At 34.1% G+C, this 25,300-nt stretch overlaps 1 protein-coding gene across 2 annotated transcripts in view; it reads left to right on the top strand.

Moving 5' to 3' along the window:
- Nucleotides 1-25,300, top strand: part of FSTL5 (follistatin like 5) — a 782,217-nt gene that overhangs the window by 375,847 nt on the left and 381,070 nt on the right. For both annotated transcript variants that reach the window (XM_079154219.1, XM_079154218.1), the window contains exon 5: nucleotides 14,877-15,073. In XM_079154219.1, coding sequence (XP_079010345.1) covers nucleotides 14,877-15,073 — 197 coding nt within the window. The remainder of the gene's footprint in view (nucleotides 1-14,876; nucleotides 15,074-25,300) is intronic.

Raw genomic sequence — 25,300 nt, 5'->3', positions numbered from 1 at the left:
GATCTGATAGAATACAAGGTAGTGTCTCTATCTTCTTGTATTTGCTTGCATTACCTTTGTGGCATAATATATGGTCTATTTTAGAGAAGGATCCATGTGCTGCTGAGAAGTAAGCGTATTCGTTCTTGGTTGGATGGTATATTCTATAAATGTCTGTTAAGTCTAAATTATTGATTGTGTTATTGAGGTCTATGGTTTCTTTGTTCAATATTTGTTTGGAAGATCTGTCCAGTGGTGAGAGAGGTGTGTTAAAATCACCTAGTATTATTGTGTTATGGTCTATTTGGTTTCTGAAATTGAGAAGGATTTGTTTCACATACATGGATGAGCCACTGTTTGGGGCATAGATGTTTATGATTGTTATGTCTTGCTGATTTATGGTTCCCTTAAGCAATATGTAATGTCCTTCTTTGTCCCTTCTGACTAACTTTGACTTGAAGTCCACATTATCTGAAATGAGGATGGATACCCCAGCTTTTTTGCTGAGTCCATGTGCATGGTATGTTTTTCCCCATCCTTTCACCTTTAGTCTATGGGTATCTCTTTCTATGAAGTGAGTCTCTTGCAGGCAACATATTGTTGGATCATTCTTTTTAATCCAATCTGCCAGTCTATGTCTTTTGATTGATGAGTTCAGGCCATTAATATTCAGGGTTATTATTGAGATATGATTTGTATTCCCGGTCATTTGGCTCATTTTATTTATTTATTTATTTATTTATTTTGTCATGACTTGTTTTTTCCGTTATTTGACAATTCCTTTAGGATAGTTCCTCCCATTGCTGATTTGCTTCTTTGTTTTTCATCTCTTCCTCATGGAATATTTTGCTGAGAATGTTCTGTAATGCTGGCTTTCTTTTTGTAAATTCTTTTAGCTTTTGTTTATCATGGAAGGATTTTATTTCATCATCAAATTTGAAGGTAAGTTTTGCTGGGTATAAGATTCTTGGTTGGCATCTATTTTCTTTCAGGGCTTGAAAAATGTTCCAGGCCCTTCTAGCTTTTAGGGTCTGGATTGAAAAATCTGCTGATATCCATATTGGTTTCCCCCTGAATGTAATTTGATTCCTCTCTCTTGCAGCCTTTAAAATGTTCATAGCTGCTCAATTCACAATTGCCAGACTGTGGAACCAACCTAGATGCCCTTCAATTGATGAGTGGATAAAGAAACTGTGGTATATATATACAACGGAATATTACTCAGCCATAAAGAATGATAAAATTATGGCATTTGCAGGCAAATGGATGAAATTGGAGAATATTATGCTAAGTGAGGGAAGCCAATCTCAAAAAGCCAAAGGACAAATGATATCGCTAATAAGTGGATGATGACACATAATGGGGGGAGGGAAGGGTTAGTGTTAGGGTTAGAGTAAGGGTTAGGGAGGGGGGCAAGTATGGAGGAAGGAAGCACTGTATAGAGGAAAAAGAGGGGTGGGAGGGGTGGAGGGAATTGAAAAAATAACAGAATGAATCAAACAACATTACTCTATGTAAATTTATGATTACACAAATGGTATGCCTTTACGCCATGTACAAACAGAGAAGCAACATGCATCCCATTTGTTTACAATAAAAAAAATAAAAAAATAAAAAAAACATAAGTAGCAGACAAAAAAAATAAATAAAAAAAATTCTGTCTTTATTTGTATGTTAGGTATTTTCATTATACTGTGCCTTGGTGTCGGTCTGTTGTAATTTTGTATATCAGGAGTCATATAAGCCTCTTATACTTGATCTTCCATTTCATTCTTCAGATTTGGGAAATTTTCTGACAGTATTTCATTGAATACATTGTTCATTCCTTTGGTCTGTTTCTCTAAGCCTTCCTCAATCCCAATAATTCTTAAATTTGGCCTTTTCATGATATTCCATAGTTCTTGGAGATTCTGTTCATGATTTCTTATCATCTTCTCTGTTTGGTCCACTTTGTTTTCAAGGTTAAATATTTTGTCTTCAATACTTGAGGTTCTGTCTTCCAGGTGTTCTATCCCATTGGTTATGCTTTCTATGGAGTTCTTAATTTGGTTTATTGTTTCCTTCATTTCAAGGATTTCTGTTTGTTTTTTTTTTTTTTTTCAATATCTCTAACTCTTTATTGAAATGATCTTTTGCTTCCTGTATTTGCTCTTTTAACTGTCAATTGGTGCGATCATTCAGTGCCTGCATTTGTTCTTGCATCTCTTCATTTGCTTCCCTGATCATTTTAATTATGTACATTCTGAACTCCCTTTCTGTCGTTTCTTCTGTCATGCTGTCGTTGGGTTTCATTGGTATAACATCTAGATTTGTTTGCAGCATTTTCTTTCCTTGTTTTCTCATATTGTTCAGGTATCAGTTGACCGCTGTGATATTACAGATTTCCTCTATTGACTTATAATGTCCCTGAAGATTTCTAGTATATCCCCTCTTAGCCTTCAGTAGCCTGAAGTCTTGGAGGAAGTTGATAATGTGGTGCTCCACAAGGAAGCTGACTCCCTAGGGGTTGTGGCCTTCCGGTGGGGTATATTCCCTGCTAGTGGGCAGAGGTACCTTTACTTGCTGATGAATAGTCATCCAAAGGGGAAGTAGGATGTGGGCTGATGCAAGGCCAGTTTGGGCCTGTGTCTCTGGTTTTATAGTCCTTGTGGGAGAACCTCACCCGGCAGGGAGGACTCACCCGGTGAGGAGGTCTCGCTGGTCAGTTCCCCTCCCAGAGGTTCCATTCAATTCACAACTACCGCCTGGGCTGGGCAACCTTCTGCAATGTTCCCAGGGACCCAGACCTACCTCCTGGGCCTGGAAGCCTCACCCTTTGCAGACGAATCTCCTTAGGCTGCCTCTCCTCAGAGAAGCTGCCTGCAGTCCTGGAGCCTTTGCTCCGCCCCTCAGTTTGTTTGTGCGGCTCTTCCACCAAGAAGCCACCTAGGTCCTGGGACCCTGCTCTGCACCTAATCGCCTGGCTATGCGGCCCCTCCTCTGAGCAGCCACCTGGAGCCCCTTACAGTCCCTCCGAGTCCCAGTGACCCGCCACATGCCTCTTCCTCCAGCAGCCACCTGGTGTTCCGTGCGGTCGCTCTAAGTCCAAGTGACCCACTGCCCACCACCTTCTCCACCAGGCAGTCACCCAGAGATCTGGTGCGTTCGTCATGAGTCTCAGGAACTCACTGTGCACCTCTTCGTCCTGACTGCCACCCGTAGCCCTGGTGCAGTCACTTCAAGCCCAAGCACCCCGCCGCGCTCCTCCTCCTCCTCAAGACAACCCCCCTGTGTTTAGGAGTGGTTGCTCTGAGTCCAAACCACTCACCACGCTGCTCCTCCGAATAGCCGCCCGGAGCCCTGGTGCAGCTGCTCCAAGTCCAAGCGACGTGCCGAGCCCATGCTTCTCCCTCTCTTCTGGGCAGACCCCGGTTTTCAGGAGTGGTCGCTTTCAGTCCAAACAGCTCACCACGCACCCCCTCCTTTGGGCAGCCTCCCAAAGCCCCGGTGGGTTGCTCCGAGTCCCAGCGCTGTGCTGAGCGGCCTCCTCTCTGATGCTCCCAGTTGTCCGTGTTCACTGCTCCAGCGGGGGAAGAGGTGTCTTCGTAGGGCAGCTCTACTTCACAAAGATCCCTGCGTTCGGGGCTACCGCCCCATTCGGGACGCCTCCCCAACGGGAGAGACTCACCCGGCTGCTTTGAGTTGGTCCCAAGTCTCCCTATATCTCTTCTTCTTGAGTCCTGAGTCCTGGAGCAACATGAAACGCAGCCACCCTCTAGTCCACCATCTTGAATCCGCCTTAGTAGAGACTTTTCAATATTTTTCTTTAATAGTTATTTTACAGCAGCATTTTCATAATACATTTTTAATCACTATTTTAAATACTATTAGATGGTTTGTTTACATTAGATATGAAACTCTCTGGCAAAGTAATATACACATGATAGCATAAAATTAGATGCATCCTTAATCAAAAGGTTCTTGTTAGAATTAAAAATAGAATACTTTTTGCTTGGTGTAAAAACAATGACTTTATGGTTGCCCTCACATTGTATACCACACAAAGGCACCCAGCCAAGAAAGTAAGTGGGACTGAACGTCTGCCTGTACATCATGTATTCAGTCAGGCATGCTGGGGTAGGATTGTATTCACTAGGAGGTAGGGATGCTTTCTTTTTTCCACAAACTTACTTGCAAAGTTACTTACTTACCAGTGTTCTATTACCTCAGATGAGCACCTTTTAAGTCACAGGCAGGTGCAGTAAAGTCTAAGCTACTCCAGTAGAGTGTGCACTGATTTGAAGTCTTTTGGATTCAACCAAAAATTTTTATGTGCAGGAAATAATTAAAAACTGATCCTGATATTTTTGTTTACTGTATGACCTTGTTAGAATTCCTACTTTTTAATTCCTCCACCATAATCCAGAAGTGAAAATAGTTTCCCCTTGAAAGCATTTGCAATGACTAAAAATACTAAAATATCTACCTATGTAAACTGTGTATGAATAATGTATTTGTTTAGAAAGAAGAGTTTTAATTAAGTTAATGACTTCTATCTTTTAAAGCTTATTTTTTATAATATTAAAGAACAGAAAAATCAAAGCAAATGCATTCTATTTGTTTTCTTTGGAATCCCTTTTCTTGTTACATTCTTTGTTAATCTGAAGATGTGTTAAAATTGATCCATATGAATTTGCTTATGAAATGTGCTTATATATCATAAGTTATATATATATATATATAAAACTTAGGCTTGGAACAATCATAAGCAATTTGAACTTATATTAGGTCTCTGCTTTTTTTCTAAGAAGAAAAATATGTATTTGGAGTGTTAAAGGATAATTTTTAAAGGTGAAGTTATGATTACCATAGAAATATAAAGTGAACACATTAAATTTTATTAATTCATTATTTACAGGGAAATGGGCAGATATTATAATTATTTCAAAGAAGCTCAAAAGAGTCACAAATCTACATGAAGCTAAGAATTGTGGAAATAAACATAAAAATAAGGATAAACCTGACTTTTCCCACAAAATGGAGAAGTTAATTGAATCTCTTCCAGTCAGAATACATTTGCACACCCACAGACAAGAATTATTGTTCTTTCTATCAGTTATCTACAATTTATGGGGCAGTAAAATATCTCAAAGGCAGTGAAAGGCTAGAATCAGATAACCTAGAAAGTCATGCTATAAATAATGAATAATTTTTCATTAGTAACACTTAGTAATCTCTTTCCTTATTTCAGACTTATTTACCAAACTATACTAGAGATAAATATATGGCCTGAACACATTTGAGACACATGACGATCGCTAGAGATATATTATATAATACTCATTTTAGTTATGAAGACAAAGACAAAATTTATGTAATTTGAGAAAATAAATGTTACCAAACTATTATATATTTTGAATTAGTGTTTATGTGCACATATATAAAAATGGCATATGAAAATTAATGTGTGTCATCTTCAATGGCAGAGTGATTCTGTTCCCATTGTCTGTAAACGACAACTAAAACAAGAAATGAGAAAAATAAGAATTTTATTTGTGTGTAAAGGCAAAATGTTGGTTTTTCTCTTACCACAGTAACTTGAAATCTAACATTGTTTTAAAATGTACTTAGTAAATAATTCTGCATCTCATGAAAATGAATGACTTCAAAGCTTTACAATTCATTTTCATCTGAAATCATAGATGAAAAGGACTACTTAAGTAATTCTTTTCTGCTCTTTTGTAAGGTGAAAATTAGGAATTTTATGTCTATTAACTTTAGAAATTTCACACATTTTAATGACTTTTTCTTAAGTTAATATATTCATAACCATATAATTTCAGATTGTAGCAAAATTTACATGAAAAAGTCAAATTAATGACACAGAAATGTTTCCTCGTACAAGTTATCTTGAATTTAATTTTGATTATGTAACCCCCAATGTCTTCTTTTGAGCCTAAATCAATACTATATTAAAGAAGTGTATCTCTACATGTACTGGTATTATTCTGATTTGTACAGTCAGCAGTTTTGATCTATGCAAACGTGTATGTGTGTGCATGCAAACACACACACATGCACACACATCCCATTCTTGGTGACAATCAAAATGTCAGTTGGATTTCATAGAAAACATTTGCATTTCAAAGAAAAGCAACATATTCTTACTTATATTTTTCCTTATCAAGAAATAGACTTTAGGGGCTGGAGTTGTGGCTCCGTGGTATAGCATTTGCCTGGCAGGTGTGAGGCACTGGGTTCAATAACAGCACCACATAGAAATAAATAAAAGATCCATTGACAACTAAAAAGAAAATAAAAAAAAAAAATAGACTTTGGCACATAAATTAAACTAACATCATATCTTCTTCCACCAAACTAAAATCACTATTTTAGCAACCACTTTTTAGTAAGTACATGGCATACTATCCCTTATAAATGTCCATGTTCACAATTTGAGCATAATGAACTTCATAACTTACAAATGCTTCATTAGTCTCATTTATAATCATGGACTTGCTCACAAGTCCTGTTTAATCAAGTCCTTTCTATTTTCTGAACTACACAGATTCCAAACTGCAGGTCTGTTTCTTGTTCCCTTATCATGGTCTCTACCAAGATATCCCACAATTACCTCAATCTCATCTAATTTAAAATTTTTCAATTTCCTTATATTTATCTAATATCTTATAAACTCAATTTCTGTGGATGGACTCACGGCCACTTAAAGTGAAAAATTTCAATAAGCAATTACTCTGTCTCCTACTATTCAACTCCAACATGCTGATAGCTTCTGCCTTTTCTACTTCCTAAATATCTTTGATCAAGGTCATGATGAGATATTGTTAAAATATAATGCACACTCAAAAGAAAGTGTATATTAAACATATTTCTTATTTCTCCTGTGTGAGTACAAGAAAATGTCAAGTAGTGTTCTATTTCTATGGCAATGGGTAATGCTGAGGAATTGAAGTTAGCATTTGTAATCTTCTAAAACACAGCACATCATGGGTTAAAAAAATACTGGCATATAGTTGATATGCAGCCAAACAAACCAAGCATCCTTAATGTACAGTATTTTATGTATGAACAGTGTTTGAAATTTCAGAGAAAACTAGGGATCAAACTATTTGGAAATATTTGAAAATATTCCAAAGAATTATTATAGAGTAGAAACTGGCAGCTATATGTCTAGCTGAAGAAATTTTCCCTAGACCATTTAAAGTATTTAACTACTAGACCCAAGATTCATTTAACCAAGATTCATTTAACTGAGTAATCCTTTTTCTGAGGAATGCCAATGGGGAAGAATCACGTGTATTTATTTGGTTGGCTGGAGGACAGTGAGGAAGGATACTATCATCCAGGCCATGACTAAATAAAATATGAAATCTGATTGGACTATGGGATATCGTCTCCTTAATGTCAGCAGTGTTTAAAAGAAATAAACACAGGTTACATGTACTTTCAATTACCACAATGACATGGCTTTTGGCAGGTCACATCTATTCAGATAACTTGTTTACATATTATCATTGTGTTGAGATAAGAAGATCAGATAACTTTGCCTATCATACATCTTCCCACGTCTAAGGAGCTATAAAGTCACATTAACCCACTTCAAGATTGAGCCTACATCAAAACATCTACCTTAAAATAATAACAATGCTATAAAATTGCTGTTGTTACATTTCTTATGATATAATGATATTTGAATCTTTAAGGTTATCTAGACTAAGTTACATTTACTTTGGAAAGAAGTTTTCTTGATGATTAATCTTGTATGATAATCATGAGCAGGAATCAGTGCATATTTTTAACTATCATCTCTTTTGTTTGTTTGGCAAAAAGGATGGATATGTATGGGATATAGTGGTAAAAAACACAGAATATTTCTTTCCTATTTTTGTGCTACCACTTTTGCATTTTTATAAATGCAAAATGAGTGATAAATGAGACAAAGAGTAGCTAAAATATTTGGATATAAGAAATATATGAACTCTTGACTAAGATATTCAGTGATCAGGAAAGGACATAATTATGCATGTAACTGGGGACTTTTAACCCCAAACTAGCCAAATGACTTAGAGGTCATGGAAGAACATCAGGAAGCAAATTAACCTTAGCCTCAACCACCCACTGTATGTAAAGTTAGTTTTAAACTTCATACTTAAGGAAGAGTAGTACATTTGTTTACATAAAATCACATGTTGGGGTTTTGGTCCAGATCACATGTCTACATCTAATGGCTACTTGATATACAGTTCTCATGTGTCTGCATTTTAATTTTTCCTTATAACTGTGGTTTACCAAGTCTGCTTTGTAGTTTTGTCACAACTTGATTTACAATTTTTGAAGTTATATTGTTAGCTATATATAAAATCATGCCATTTAGACAGTCTTGGTAAGTTATTATTTTTATTATTATGTCATTTCTCAAAAATTATTGGAGACATTAAAAATCATGTCAACCAAAAGACCTTTCTGACCCAAAGAAGAATAAGAAATATGATTTATTTTTCAGATCATTTATCAGATTGCACAAATGCAGCAAGTTCTCAGGATACTTTAAGTTTACACAGAATTCTATAGAAGTTTTTGGAGTAATCGAGATAAGAGAAAAATTATAATACTCTGTCTTCTCATGAGATGAATAGATGCCTCTTATAAGTTACAAATACTTCCTGAGAAACTTCTGAGATATGTGCTCTAGTTCTAGAACTAGAAGTTCCATACCCCCTCATGCTAAGTCAGATGTTTCAAGGATATGGTGTGGTTATTATACTTACTTTTAGGTCATTATAAAATCAAATCAGTTACCATATGTAAAATACTTAGAATGGTACTAGCACACAGTAATTGCAGTATAAATACTACCTAAAAAGTTAGTCACATTTTGATTATTTCATAGATGTGCAGAGCATATCTTGTGTAGCATAGATATAAACAAACATTTTAGTTGAAAGGCACATTATATAATATGACTCAATAAATGAAAAGATTATATACTATTCAGAAGTACTAAGAAAACTATTCTGAGTAGAATCACATGAGTTTTACTTTGGCTATATTTGATACAGTGATAGATTTACTTATTTGTAATCTGGTTAATTTTTAAAATAATTTTGGTAAATTTTAAAAAATTAAAGTTCTTTCATATATATTTACTTCTAACATAAATAAAATACAAGGAAATATGAATAAAAATGAATAAACTATAAACACAGGCTGCTATAATGAAAACAAGATCTATGTGGTATAATATGTAAAACTGAATGAACTCATATTTCTAAGAGCAATTGTAGGATTATTAAAAAAGTAAGGCCTTGCATGGCCTATACAAGGTATTTATAGATAGGTTATCACAAAGTAACAATGATTAATTAGAAAAAACTTAATTTACAACTTCTTTAACAGCTTCAACTTTCTTATATGCTACTGAAGGCATATCTGTTTGTATTGTTTTCATTCTAAGGATGATTTTGAAAACTATTACATTTATGGAACATCAAAACAATGCATCCCACCAGTTATTTTAGCTAATATTAAAACGTTGTAGTGGTTGGATTAAAATACATGTATATTTTTCATTTATTTTCTCAAGAAGTCCAGATTATTAGTTTAAACCTTATGCTGTGCTCTACTTTATTCTGCGGTTTTCTGCCAGAATTCCTTGCAACTTCAATTCACATTTTTCTGCTTGTGAGGATGGTGAGTGGAGAGGAGGAAAGGAAGTGATAGCTGAGCAGGCCACTTACTCCAGAGCATGTTGCATTTGATGATGTAATAGGAACACTCAAAAACATTTTAATTCATGTTCTCTCAGGGTTAAGAGAGCAAAGTGAACTGGATAACAGAGCACCTTTATTGAAATTCTACTACATAATTGCATCTACCAAACTACAAAATCAAAATCTTTTGTGGTTTTGCTTGGATAGATTTGAAGACAGTTGTCAATGGCAGTGTGGACCATAATTGTCAATTTATACCCTAAGTACCTGTTTGGAGAATGAATTTTCAACTTATAACACTCCCCTTTTATTTCCAACAAGATTAATTCTCAAAATTCATCAGTAAACATGTCAGTGGAATTAATTGCATTTTTAGTTATTTTCCTTTAACATTTTCACAATGCTTAGTGTGGTATTAAATTTAATTTCCCCCCAAATCAATTTTTTCTAATTGAAAATGAGGGAAGAGACCAAAGTCTTTTGTAAAATATATGATTATTTATGAACTTTAAAGTTCACTCTAAAACAACAGTGGCAGACTGCTATAAACCTATAAAAATGACAAAAATCTAAAACTTGACAATACTAAATTTGCAAGGATGTTGAGCAATAGGACCTGTCATTCATTGCTGGTGGAAATATAAAGTAATACAGCCCCTTTGGAAGACAGTTTGGCAGTTTTTTACAAAAATAAACATAGTACTATCTTGTGTTCCAGCAATCATGCTTCTTAGAATTTACCAAGTGAGTTGAAAACTTATGTCCATACACAAAAACCTGCACTCAGATATTTATAGAAGCTTTATTAATATTCATCAAACCTTGGAAACAATGAAGGTGCCCTTCAATATTGGAATGATTAACTGTAATACATTCATAGAATGAAATATTATTAAACACTGTAAGGGAATCAGTTATCAAGCTCTGAAGCCATAATGGAGACTTAAATGCATATTGTTAAGTGAAAAAAAGCCAATCTAAAATAGCTGCCTACTGACAGATTGTAGCTAATGACCTTGTGGCAAAATTATGGACATAGTAAAAATATCAGTGGTTAATAAAGATCTCTTTTTGATTTTGTTCTGCTTATTTTTAGTCAAGATAATTTTAGTTCTTTTATGTGCATAATTTAACAATTTAAATTAACATAAGCATTATAATTTTCCATACTGAATTTGATTCATATACAAATATTAAATCAATCAACTAAAGTTGTGACATATTCTACGTGTGCCACAAATTAAATGTGCTACAAACATAAAATACTTGTCTAAAACATTTTAAAGTGTTTTATTAGCAATTGTTAAATAGTTGGAAGGAAAAGTAGCTCCAATATAGCTTTTGATGTATGAATAAAACTGACATCCAAATGAAAACATTTCACGTTTATTTTTTGGGTTTTAAGATTTCAGCTTATATTGGAATCAAAATAATCAATGTGTAACAATAAATGTTAAAAAGAGAAAAAATATATTCTTATCTGCTTTTGATTAAATATTTTGTTTTAAAAGGAATTGGTACTTTTTACTGGAGAATGGCAGGGAAGGAGAAAAGTGTAATTTCAAAGAGATAAGAACAAATCACAGCCTTTGCAAAACCTATTATACTAAGCAAAATTGATATAATCTATAATTTTTAGCACTTATCATGTACTCAGAACTGATGGTTGCACTATCAGATATATAAAATGTAATTATCCACAGTTCTGTGGAGACTTGGAGAGGCACTGCCAGCAACACAGGTGCAGACATTTGAGTGTCAGCGATTTTGCATACTACCAGGCTCCACAAGGCCAAATGAATTCTAACTGCCCTTCGAATGACTCTGAGTCAAGAATCAGCACACTCGCAGTGTCACTGCACCCAGGGGAAGAAAGATGATGTGCAGATATTAAAAAAAAAAATAGGAGCTTTGTCTTGTTTACCAGATTACTGTCCATGTCAAGCACAGGAATAGCAGTGTGAATTTCTTACTCATCTCCCAGACAGGAAGTGAATCCAGGAAAACATTTTTCCTCCTAGCTTGCTAATCCAAAAAGGGTAGTTGATTAGGTTTTGGGAAAGGATGCTGCCAATGCAACCAACCAAACAAACAAACTCTGCACACCTACCTGATTTGGAATAGTTTTTTTTTTTTTTTTTTTCCTTTTTTTGCAGTGGTGGGGATTGAACCCAGGGCCTCCTAATTCCAGGCAAGCTCTCTACCAACTGAGCTATACCCCCAGCCCTGGGAAAGGAGTCTTAATGTTGAGATATCTATTCTTTTTTTGTTAACTGCACTAATTCTTTTCCTTTCCCATCAATCATTATTAAAAAGAGTTTATGTGATTAAACACATTAAATTATTAAAGTGCTATCCTTAATGTTTTTAATTCCTCACATTGTGCTTAACCCATTGTATTATGAAATATGCTTCATTTATTCACTAAAAATCTATAAAGTCACCTATTAAAGTCTACAATTAAAGTCTCCACTATGAAGAATGCAAAGGACATATTTTACTTTTTACCCTATTTTCATCTCTGTCTTGTAAGGTTTTCCTGGATTCACTTTTGTTCTGTACTTTTTCATAATTTGTATAGTACCTCTCATGTACTCTAATTGTTTTTTCCTTTCAGTGAATTCTTTTTTTATCTATTGTAATAACAGCAGGTGTATTTCTGGAGTTTATTATTATATTCATTTTATCACTTAACAAATAATCCTTCAACAAATTCACTGAATCCATGTAAAAGTTGATATTTCACTTATTGAATGGCCATGTAAAACTCAGTTCTCATGATCAGAGTAAATAAAGTTGGAGGATAAAAGAGATGATTTTTGCTTTAAAATCATTCTGCCCTAAGTGAGACTCATACCCCTAGACCTATGGAATAAAAGTTGCTTTGATCCTCTTCATTTTATCTTTCATTTCATTTCATCTACATTTCATCTGCTTACACATATTCCTGTGAATAAATCCTGTGATGCTAAAAATAAATCATTCTGACCCATGAATATGTTACTCTATCTGTGCCTTCATTCTTCATCTATAAAAGGTATTTGCATTTATGTATAAACTGAATTAATATGTATAGAGTTCCTAGTGAATAGAAAGCCTTCATTACTAAAAGAAATTTGTGACAGATTTATATTAAATTTATGTATTTTACAAAGGTTTACATAATTTTATACATGTTTATGGTTTATTTCCATAGAATGTGAATGTTGTAACTGTAGTGTTTATATTATTATTTCCTTTGGATTGCCAGTTACCACCCCAATGCCTGGAAATGAGAAGAGATTCACAACAATTTGGAGAGTAGAAACATTAGTGAGAATAAAATGATCACATTCTTTTGATTATATTAAAATTAGAGTATGACAATCCAAACTCTTATCCCTTCCTTCAACCTTAAATCTTAGTTAAAATGTTTTCAGGGCTTTAATCCTGTTTCACATCTGCTTCTCACTGACTTTCCGATTTCCCCATTGCCTGTAATCTCAAGCTAACCATCTCATCCCACCATCCTCTGCCCTCTGGCACTCAGGAGAAATCAAGGAGATACAGATCCAGAGAACCAAGATAGGACTTTTGGAATGGTCTACTATTCCTTTTCCCTTTCTTTCATCATATATCCCTCTCCTACCTGATGCAATCATGTGTGCATATATAAGCACAAATACATTTATTTTAAGATTCCTTTTGTGATCCTTTCCCAGACACCAAAATTGCTAGCTATGACTCCGGATTTGATTACTTCTCTCTTTTGTCAGTGAGTTCTTTGCTATTATGAAAACATATTCTTATTATTATTCTGCAGTGAGAACGAAATAATGCAAAATTGACTTAATCTTTAGCATCAAGTTTACACTTTGTTGTAAAAAGGAACTTCTTGACAGGATTGCTAAACACTAAAATTGCTGAACAACAGTAGTCATTTCAATGTCTGAGAAAGACGATAGTCTCTCATCTCTCTAGAATAGATTGTTTTCCATCTTGTCTTGAAAGAGAATGAAACTTTGAATACTGTTTTTCAACCCCAGACTTCTCTGACATATATATAAGCATCTTTAGAAATCTTCTTTTAAAATTTTAGATGCTGTCAAACCCTAATTGTTAAAATAGACCATAATTATAAAGCTAGGATTTTTTTTCTCCTAAAAATATGTTGTTCAAAATTCTCAGCTAATATAATACCTACTGTTTCACTTGCAAATTATATTATGTTCCATATTTTATATAATATATTTTATATCACACTTGCTGTCAGCACTGTGGATTTCATTTCCATACGCTATTTTTAAAGACCATTGTTAGAGGCCATTATAAGTAAAATCCTTTGTAAAATAATTACGTGATGATGCTAGAAAATTTGTAGTAGTTCTTTGTGTTTTTCCTTTGTTTTGTTTTATCTTTTGAGATTCTTTAAACCAAACAATTATTTTCCTTAACCATGATGTTACCAGTATTGTGATGGATTTACAGAAGAGATACTGTTACCTCAATAGCTTATATTTTAGTTGAGGGATAAGATTTTCAAGGTTCAAACTTCAGAATACAACATGCAAATATATATCACGTTATGCACCATATACCCTAAAAGGACAGAGAAATGAATAGCAATACATACAGTTTTTAGATGAATACCATTATGAGCTTAAATGCCATTAAGAATAGTTGAGGTTAGGAAGAGAAAATGTTAAATATAGATAGATGGATATATCAGTAATGTCTACAAAATAAACCAAAATGTCTAAAGAATTTCCGTTTTAAATTGTGGTATAATTGTTTGAAGTCATATATAAATGAGTTTAAGTGCAATATCAAGTATAGTCTAACCTTCATTTCTTCACCTGTAAGACTATCAATATAGAGATGTATGATGAGGATTAAAATTGATACAATGTATTTAAACTGTGAAGCTTCTTGGAATTATCATGTTTTTTCCTATGTCCTGCAAAGAATCAATGAGAGTCTACAGTAAATATGTTATTATTAGGTTTAACAGAAATGAAAGTGTTCTATCCTACCTTGGGAATAGTCCATTCCTTTTTACTTGTCCATGTTATAAAATATACAAAATTGAAAAGTAAATATCATGTACTTCATACATTGTCTGTATTAATCAGTTTCTAAATATTAACAAAGTAAATTATTTATTTTCAATAATATTGCTCTGAAAATAACTTAGTTCTTTTGTTACAGGAGATAACTGCAAGAGCACTGAATACAGCAAGATGAAAAGCATGCTTTTAGATTTACAAAATCAAAAATATATTACCCAAGAAAATGAAAATCCTAACGGCGATGACATATCTCGGAAGAAGCTGTTGGTGGATCAAATGTTTAAGTATTTTGATGCAGACAGTAATGGACTTGTAGATGTTAATGAACTAACTCAGGTATGATTCATGATTAAATAAGAAACCTTACTTAAATGCAGCATAAACAATATTTTTACAATTGTTGGAATTTATAATAAATATATACCTAATCAGTTTATCAGAGTGTGAGAATATAAATTTAAAAGAAATATTACTTTATCATTATTATTATTATTTTCAATTAACATTTATGTTTTACAGTTTAAAAAGAGGTAACTACTTTTGATGATTCTTTTACACCTTAAATCTCAAAAGTAATTACAATTTTTCTGTCTAATAGATTTTATAAGGTCACTGCTGATATGTTCTGGAACCTATGTAACCTTTAATTTCTATCAATCAATAAAAGCTGATTTATGAATTTTTCATAGACCTAGGTAAACAACAACTAAGCACATCTCTTGCACAATATATAAATAAATGATGTGAGGTATTGAATTATTAAGATAACCCAGCACTTTTCAGCAATCAAGGGTCAATTATAACATATTCAATCTTGAAAATTTTTTCATACAGATGATATGCATTAAAATTATTAAGGAGAAGAAATTAAAAACAGAAGGTCTTTTATTTATTTTTTTTCTACCAGCGGTTGAACCCAGGGGTGCTTAGCTATTGAGTCATATGCCCAGTCTTTTTTATTTTTTTTTTCAATTTAAAGATAGGTTCTCGCTAAGTTGCTGAGACTGGCTTTGAACTCACTTTGAACTCAGAGGCCTCCTGCCTCAGCCTCCCAACTTGCCGGGATTACAGGTGTACACTACCATACCATGCCATGTTCAGAAGGGTTTTCTTTTGAACCATCTTGGCAAAACACAGTTTATACATATCAGTGATATCTGAACCCTTGTTTAAAGGAAACAAACCATGATTTAATAATCTTAATTAGTTGTCTTGAGTAGTGGAAATGTGAAATACAGTAGACAAGATTTCTCCAAAACTGTGGACACATCCTATGGAGTAATAGAGAGGAGAGACCAGATTGGGAGACAGAAAAATAACAATAGAAACAATAAATTTTGCTGATTCCTTGCTGATTCCTGTAACATATTTTAAACTGTATTTTGTACTTACAGTGGACATAGGTTTCAGGGCTAAAGTTAGAGAGGCAATTTCCATAACATTATGGCATCTTTTATGGTTAATTTTATGGTATATTTTAAAAACTTGACACTTCCTGTCATCACATTTATGCCATGTGTATACAAGAAGTCCATGAAAGGAATATGCTAGGAATATCATGTTTACTGACTTCCTTTTGCACACATTATATTTAACTGCAAAAGGACAACTTGGTTACTTCCAAGTGTTGACATATACTAATATAGCTGCGATTAGTAGGCATGTGTAGGCTTTTGTGTGGACATGTGCTTTCAACTACTTTGGGTAAATATCAAGTAGCATGATTAACAGAGAGTATGGTAAGAATATGTTCTGTGTAATAAGAAACCCACTGGACTTTGCTGAAGTATCTATACCATTTGATTCAGTAGTGGATGAGAGTTTCTTTTCCTCCATATTCCCACCTGATTTTGTCAGAGTTCTGGATTTTTACCATTGTAATAGGTGCTTAATAGTATCTTGTAGTAGTTTTAACTTGAATTTCCCTGATGACAAATGTCTTCACCATATCGAAGATCATGTAACATTTCATAATTTTGTATTTCACATTTAGATACATGATCCATTTTCAGTCACTTTTGTGAGGAGTCCAAGTTCTATATCCACTTTCTTTTTTTTTAAATCATTAGATGTCCAGTTGTTCTAGCATAATTTGTTGAACAGATAAACTTTGTCCCATGGCATTGCCTATGTGCCTTTGTCAAAGAACAGGTGAAGATATTTAGGAGAGTCTGTATCTAGGCCTTTTATTCTGTTCCATTTACCTATTAACCTTTTCTTTTCACCAATAATACATTGTCTTGATTACAATAGCTATATTATATGTCTTGAAATTGGGTTAAGTCCTACTTTGTTCTTCTCCTTCAATATTGTAATGTCTCTTCTGAGTCTTTTGCCTTTTCAGGTGAGCTATAGACTTAGTTTTTTTGATATCCAGAAAATTACTGGCTAGAATTTTGATTGAGGTTCCTTTTACTCTATAGATCAAGTTGAGAAGAACTGATATCTTGACAATATTGAATTACTATTCATGAAGATGGAATAGCTCTCCATTTTGTTGATTCTTCTTTTATTTCATGGCTTTCTTTATATATATTTTATGCATAATTAATATATTTGTAGCTGGCTATTTCATTTTAAAAAGAGGTGCTAATTTGAATTGCATTTTTTTCAATCTCAATTGTACTTATTAAAATCTCTTGTATCTAGGACAGCAATAATCTTTTGTTTATTATAAACTTAATATAATTTTTCTGGAATTTTTTTGTTAATTCTTTAAGATTTTCTACATATACCAACTTGACATTTGAACAAAGACAATTTTGCTTTTTCCTTCCCTATCTGTGTACCTTTAATTTCCTTATTTTATCTCACTGTATTAGCTAGGAATTCAGTATAATGTTGATAAGAAGTGGTGAGAAGGAACATTTTTGCCATTTTGCTGGTTTCAATGCAAAAGTTTTGAGTTTCACACTATTAATTATGATGTTAACTGTGGATTAATTTGTGGTCCTAACTATTCTTTTTCAGGTTAGGTCAGTTCCCCTGTATTCATAGTTTATTTAGAGTTTCTATCGTGAATGAATGCTGAATGTTGTCAAATACTTTTTCTACATGCATTTATATGATCATACAATTTTTCTTATTGAGGCTGTAGATATGATAGATTATATTGTTTGACTTTTGAATGCTCTTCCAGCTTTACACCCTGGAAGAAATACCCAACTTCTTAAAGTTTGTAATTATTTTTATATATTATTTAATTGATTTGTTAATAATTTGTTGAAGATTTTCCCATGTATGTTCATAAGAAATATTTATCTGTAGTTATTTTTTTTTTCTTAATTTTGGTTTTGGTGCTTGGTAAATGGAGGTCCCATAAAAAAAGGTAGGAAGTATTCTCTCTTCTGAGAGAAATTATACTGAATTGGTTTAATATTTCTTAAATGTTTGGTAGAATTCACAGTGAACTGATTTCAACCTGATACTCTCTGTTTTGCAAGGTTATTTATTAGTGATTCAATTTCTTTGATACAGATGCATTCAGACTTTCTTCTTGCATGACTTTTGGAAAATTGTATCTAAAAGGATTGGTCCATTTCTTCTATGTTATCAAATTTGGGGGATAGAGTTGTTCTTAGTATTCCTTAAATTTCCTTTTAATCTGAATAGGATCTTTAGTGATGCTTCTTCTGAATACATCCTACACCATAGTAGTCACTCCTTCCTTTAGTAGTATGTAGTAGAAATGTCAGTATTGCATTCATCAATACTCAAATATGAAAAAAAGAGGGTTCTAATGGTTTCCCCAGAAAAACCATAATTTTTTTGATTATTGATAACACAAATATTATTTTTGATTTTTTGCTTCAAGTTACAGGTGCTTTTTAAGAACTTCTATGTCAAGTATTATAATCTTTATTACACATTCATAAACTTGGAAGCATGTAATATCATAATCTAAAATTTAAAAATAATTTAACTTAAAGGAATAAAAGGAAAAGGTCTTAATAGTATCTGCTAATTCACAAGATATTATTATTAGAGAATGTAATATATAACTAAAATACTTTCAGCCACAAATTAAAGAATATAGCTCATTTGTGAAGTTTTATAAATGCAGCATGAAAGCTTGCTGCACACATTCTATTCTTACTGCACATAATGAAGATATATTACAGTTTTTCTTGCATATTTTCAAGAAAATTAGTGTCCAGAGTCCTCTTTGTATAGAGAAAAGACATATTAAAAAGCAGCACTTAAGAGGGTAAAATCTTTAACATCCCAGTTAGTAACTTGTTATAGCAAACAATTGTTGCTAAAATGAACTAACCAGTTGTAGAAATAGACTTCATTCAGTCCACCTCTTCATCACTCTGTTAGCATAAATGTCAGTTACTATACATTTAGTCCTTCAGTCTGAGACTGATTTTTATGTGTAGAAAATATTCAACAATAAAATGCGAATGCATTACAAAGTAAAATTTTAAACTTTCAAGAGAATGGTATTTAATGAAATGGATAACGTTAGTGTTAGAACATTTGACAAATTCGTCACTGACATTTGAATGTCTGAAAGACATTCAAGTAGGTGGGCTGGTAGCAGGCCTGTACTTCCTGTGACTTGGGAGACTCATGCAGGATTGCAATTTTGAGGCCAGCCTCAGTCACTTATTGAGATTCTGTGTCAAAATTGAAAAATGGAAGTGCTGAAAATGTACCCCAGTGTAGAATGACCCTAGGTCCAATACATTGGAAGGAAGAAAGATTAATGACCAACTTTTTATATAAAGGAGACCAGACTTCTTCTGAGTGGCTTATTCACATGGATTGTGAAGTCACTAAGGACATTGAAAGAGTAGGGTTGCATAGAAATACCTAAGGTCAAATGGATATGGGAGAAAAATCAGTCTCCAATTAATTAATTAAAAGTACTGGGAAAATGATTTTATTAAAGAATAGCCATATTTTGTTAAAGTCAATATGGGGATGAACATGTTTTTGTAAGAGATTGAAGACAAATAATTTTTTAATCAACAAGCAGGATTTCGAGAGGGCAAATTATGGGTTTGGTTTGGGAGTAGTAGTGATTGAGCCAAATGGGGATTAGGTCAAATTTGGAAATATGCAAAGCAATACAGGGAGACTTGGACTTCATAAAGCCACAGAGGTAAGCCAGGGAAAGAAGCAGAAGGGGATTTGTGTAAATTTGTCACTTCCAGTGCAACCATTTACCCACTTTCTGGAACTGGGCTGATGAGGGGATTGGAAAAGAGAGAAAATAGAGAAAGGGGGACCTCTGACCTCTGATGGAGGATGACCGTCAATGAGCAGCCTCTGTACGTTTATTTTATAGGGGTTTTTACCTCAAAGGAATTCATCGTGAGAAAGTTGCTTTAAAACAGAACCGAAGGGCTGGGGTTGTAGCTCAGTGGCAGAGCGCTTGCCTAGCCTGTGCAATGAACAGGGTTGGATTCTAAGCCCCATATATAAGTAAGTAAATTAAAGATCCATTGACAACTAAAAATTATTAAAAACAAAACAAAACAAAACAGAACCAAGGTCAAAAGTTTGAACAGCCTAACTACAGCCATCAGCTTGTACCCTCATTCTTCAACCCCTGAGTGGCTGGTACCTGAACCTCAGGTCATGAACTAATAAACATCATGGCAAACAGAGCATCACCAGACAACCTGCATACTTCTTGGCACCTTTGCAAGGAGAAATTAACAAGGGCGGTGTCAGCCCCTGTCTCTGGGGGCTGTCATTGTCAAAGCAATGATTCATTCACCACTCCCGACACAAATTGTCCCCCAGAAGAAAATGGATAATTATTTCTCAATTCATACCTTAGTTCTCCCTTATCTGGCAGGTGATATGTTCTGATTCCTGAAAGGATGCCTGAAACAACAGATAATGCTGAACACTACAGATACTGTGTTTTTCTATACATGCACATCTGTGATAAATTTTAGTATCAGTTGGTCATAGTAAAATTTAATGGAATGAAAGTGAAGTTTTGAGATTAAACTCTATTTTCAGCTTCTGCTGGTGTGTAGGGTCTGCATAAATTTGCAAGCCTCTGCAAGCGGGAAGTGTTGCAACTCTTATTGGAGAGAGATATCCTCCAGTTTTGAGGCAAACCCCAGAAGCTCACCATCAATTTCTTTTTCTTTCTGGGTTCTTGTCTCATGGATTTGAAGAATGAATTCCACAGACAAGGATGTGTTAAGAGAAGATTTTATGGAAGAATAAAAACAGGAACTCATTGCAATGCAAGAGGGGACCTGTAGTAGGTTTTCTCATTCCGAGTGTGTTTATGTAGCACTTAGGTCACTGCCATTGGTTCAAATTTATGCTATTTTGGGTTTGGAAAAGTAATAATTGTATTGGTTAGCCCTAAATCTGATTCAGGTTTGCTTTAATTCCATTTCCGCCCCCTGCTTCCAGGAGGTTAACGTCACTGACTTGCGCATGTTCAGTGGGGTGTTTGGTGCACCCGGCATCCACATAGTGTGTGTAAGCCAGGCTGCCACAAGGTGACATGTTGGCTGCCCAGCTCCTTTGTGCTAACCCGTTGAGTCTCAGGAGGCCCATGCTTCCATGGCAGGCTTTGTACCGCGGCAGGTATGGTGCTTGCTGCCTGTGCTTTTCAGCCAACACAACCACCGCCCTGCTGCTTCACCGCCTGGGAGCTTCTTTGTAGAGACCAGTTGGCTGACTGCACCACTTGGTGGCTGGGGGGCCAGGTCAGTAATAACTAATAAAATAGGACTGTTTTTACCGTGTGAAGTAACTAAAATTGCCAGCATCATTACTTTTGTAGTTGGGGCGATTATTAAATAAAATAAGTTACTTGAGCACAAACACTGCTGTATCAGAACAGCCCATATGTAACCTAGTAACTAATGTGAGGGTGAATCTACAAATTGAATATGCAGGACAAAGGGATGATGTATGCCCCTTGTTTAGTGACCCTATATGGTGAGAAATTCCTTTATGTTATTCAGATAACAAATCATTTACTTCTATAATTTTTAATTTATTATTTCTGGACCACAGTGAGTAGCTGAAACTATGGAAAACAAAGCCACAGTTAAGGGAGGATTATAGTAAATTTAGTTCTACAGGTAGGAAGAGTGGATATACTGTAGACTTTACTAGATAGAATGGCAATTTGACTTTGTTAACAGCTTACATACAGTATTTAAAGTAAAAGTATGCCAACAAATTGGAAAATCTATTTCTTTGGCTTTTCCCCGTTTGAAAATATAAAATAATGTCAGTGAGCAAAGTCATTCCCTTGTGATTTCGAGTTTAAATAAGCAGCTGCATCAAGTATATTCGTTTATGTTTTTCTCCAGATTCTGTCATCTTAATAAGCTGATTCGCATTAGAAATGCATATTAGAATGAAATGTTTTCCTAATGTGCATACATGCCAACTCTTTATTAAAATAATAAAAAGAACTACGTGCTCACAGAATTTAGATTATGTTATACATATTTGACTTAAAAAGCCATTTGCTCAATGACTACTATATGTGAATACATTTACAAAATTAAATAAAAAGCAAGAATAAATAAGAGTTGGGATTTTTCAAACTAACATCATGGGCATAGCAATCATGTTCTTGCAATATTTGAATGTATCAAGTATTTGCCCTTACAAATTATTATAATTGTTACACAGAGAAAGGACCCAGTTAATCTTTATTTTTAATTGATGAAGACTATTATAGTTTTAAAACTTTTCTGAAAAGTGCTATATCTAGTCAGCACATTTATTTGCTATGAGATTAGTAAGAGTTGTTTTGTCTCACAGATAAAAAGTTGTTTCAGTGGGAAAAAATTAAACACAGATGAATAAGCGCTGTTTATGGACAGAGCAGTGAGTTAAGTGAAGATTTTCAGGGAATGCCATGGTAATTAATTCTACATGACATAATAGGGAAAAAAGCACAAAGGAATTTGTCCAAATCATCCCTTAGAGAAGAATAGATAACTTTTTTTTTGTTTTCATTTAAAAGCCCATAATCCTATTAGGTAGCTGAAAACCAGGGCTTGACTTAGAATGGCATTGTCAATGACAGTAGACAATGAGAGAAAGTTCCATGTGCTGCTGTGAATGTATATTTATTCAACTGCTGTTGGGTAGAATGTATTTATTCAACTGCTGTTGGGTAGATGACTGTTTTATCTAGGGTCCTTTTAACTATGCAGCTTCCTACCTGACTTTTAGTCTGGATGATTTGCGCAATCTTGAATGTGGGGTGTTAAAGTTCTCAACTATTACTATTTTTGGAGTCTCTTTCTCCCTTTAGGTCTAGTAAACTTTTACTACTGCCATTTTCTTCTTTTCTTTTCTTTTTTTTTCTCTATCATTAAGAGTCTTCCTTTGTGATTAAGTGGTTTTTCTTTTTTAGTATATTTTAATTCCTTGCTTAATAATTTGTAGGTATCTAGTATACAGTTTTTGCTTTGTGATTACCATGAGACCTATAAAAAGCTATCTTTTGATTATAACAAGCTATTTTAAAATGACAGCAAATAAACACTGATGTAAAAGATAATAAAATAAATAAAAAGAAGGAACGAATGTGAATAAAAACCTTTACACTTGCACTCTATTTCTACCCACAGTTTGAATTTTGGTGTTGCGATTTACGTGTTTTTGTGTTGCTTATAACTTAAAACTAGGCAATAAATAAAATGTTAATGTAGTAATTATATTTCTAATTATGTTGAATTGTAGTTTTAAGAGAAAGTATGTAAAATATTTTTGCACCACATTTACAATATTTGAGCATCTTGAATTTGTAGTTACTAGTACCAGTGAGTTTTATGCCTTCTGGTTATCATATTGTTTTTCAGTTTGTAGAACTTCCATTAGCATAGTTATTCTGGGGACATCACTCTTGATTGCCAGTGTCAGTGTGACTATCTTATTGCACTCCCTGTTTACTTCTTAGGTGATGATATGAAGACTGCAGTCAGGCAATTGGAATACTTTTTTGTGTTAATTGCTTATTTTCTATTGCTGCTTTCAGATTTCTCTTTGTCTTTGACCTTTAAGAGCAAAATTCTAATATGTCTTGGAGTAGACTTAAAGATTGAGTAAAATCTGATTGATGTCCTTTGTCTTGCTTTACCTGGATATTTGCATCCTTCTGTAGGTTTGGGAACTTTATTTCAATAATTCAAATATTTGTTCTTTTCATGCTACCCCACTGTTTCTCTGGAATTTTCTTCATTCCTTTTCATTCTTTTCTCTTTTTATATTTTTCTTTTCCAATTGTATTTTCAAGTAGTGTATCTTCCAAGCTTACTTATTCTTTCTTCAGTTTGATTGATTCTGCTATTGATCCCTTCTTTCATGTTTTCATTTTACTTAAAGTACTTTTCAGCTTCAGAATTTCTACTGCATATTTTAGAATTATTTCTTTTTTTAAAAAACAATATTTGTGTATTAATATTTTTTAGTTGTCAATGGATTTTTTTATTTTATTTATTTATATATGGTGCTGAGTATTGAACCCAGGGCCTCACACATGCCAGGTAAGCACTCTACCACTGAGCCACAACTCCAGCCCTAGAATTATTTCTTGTGATAAATTACTAGATTGTCTCTTTTCTTTTGCTTAAAGTTTGTTGAATTTCCTTAAAATAGATATTTTAAATTGAGAGTTTATACATACCAATTGCTTTATGGTTGGTATTGGGTATCTTATTTTATTCCTTAGGTGATTCCAGATTCCAGACATTTTTTGATGTTTTTTGACATATATTGATGTGTGTGCATTGAACAATTAGGTATTTAATTTAGTCTCCAAAATTTGTGTTTGTTTTTACCTTTCTTTCTAGAAATTCTAAGCAGGCCATCTATCAATTTCTCTGAGCCTTTGCTAACCTCTGTTGTTTCAGCAGTACATGGTCCCCTAAGTTCAGGTTTGCTGAAAGACTATGATTGATGTGTTAGCACTGTCTCAATATTAGATGGTACCTAAAACCCAAGTTTGTTTCAAATTTACAACTGTTGTGTTGTCCAGGACAGATTGAAGTAGTGAATAAGAAGGGTAGTTGGTCCTGGTGAGTATCCACTTAACACAGATGCCACACCCATAGTCATTAGGTTCTGCTCAGACACTGGGCCTTACCATAGAAGATCTGGCTCTAGACTCCAAAACAATGACTTGTGCCTACTTCCTTGTTTTTCCTCCAAGCAGACACTAACTCTTTCAGTGTTGTGCACCCTGGAGTTGGGAGAGGAATGGAGTGGGCAATCCTGTGGTCACAGGTCATTGTAATGCTAGGTTGTGCCCAGATCCCATAGCCTTCCAGGAACAGCACAGCCCAAGGGCGGGACCAAAGTCTACACTGCTAAGACATTCCAGGTACTGTGATATATTTGTGTCCTGAGATTCCTGTAGTCAACCAGACATGACACAGGACAGAATAGAAATCTGTACAACCAGGGCTTCAGGTTTCTGCCTGTTACCAAGATGTCTCATCTGGTTGTACTAACTTTTGTGAATGATTTTTTCCCCCTTTGGATTCAAGATTAATCTAGAAGCTCTTTCCGTAAGCACGGGCTTGCATTCATTAGGCTCTGCCCTGTGTTGGG

This window comes from Sciurus vulgaris (assembly GCF_902686455.1).
Source record: "Sciurus vulgaris genome assembly, chromosome: 9".
NCBI classification, from domain to species: Eukaryota; Metazoa; Chordata; class Mammalia; order Rodentia; family Sciuridae; genus Sciurus; species Sciurus vulgaris.
Note: the sequence above shows the minus strand (reverse complement) of the source record. Positions and strands in the feature narration are given on the sequence as shown.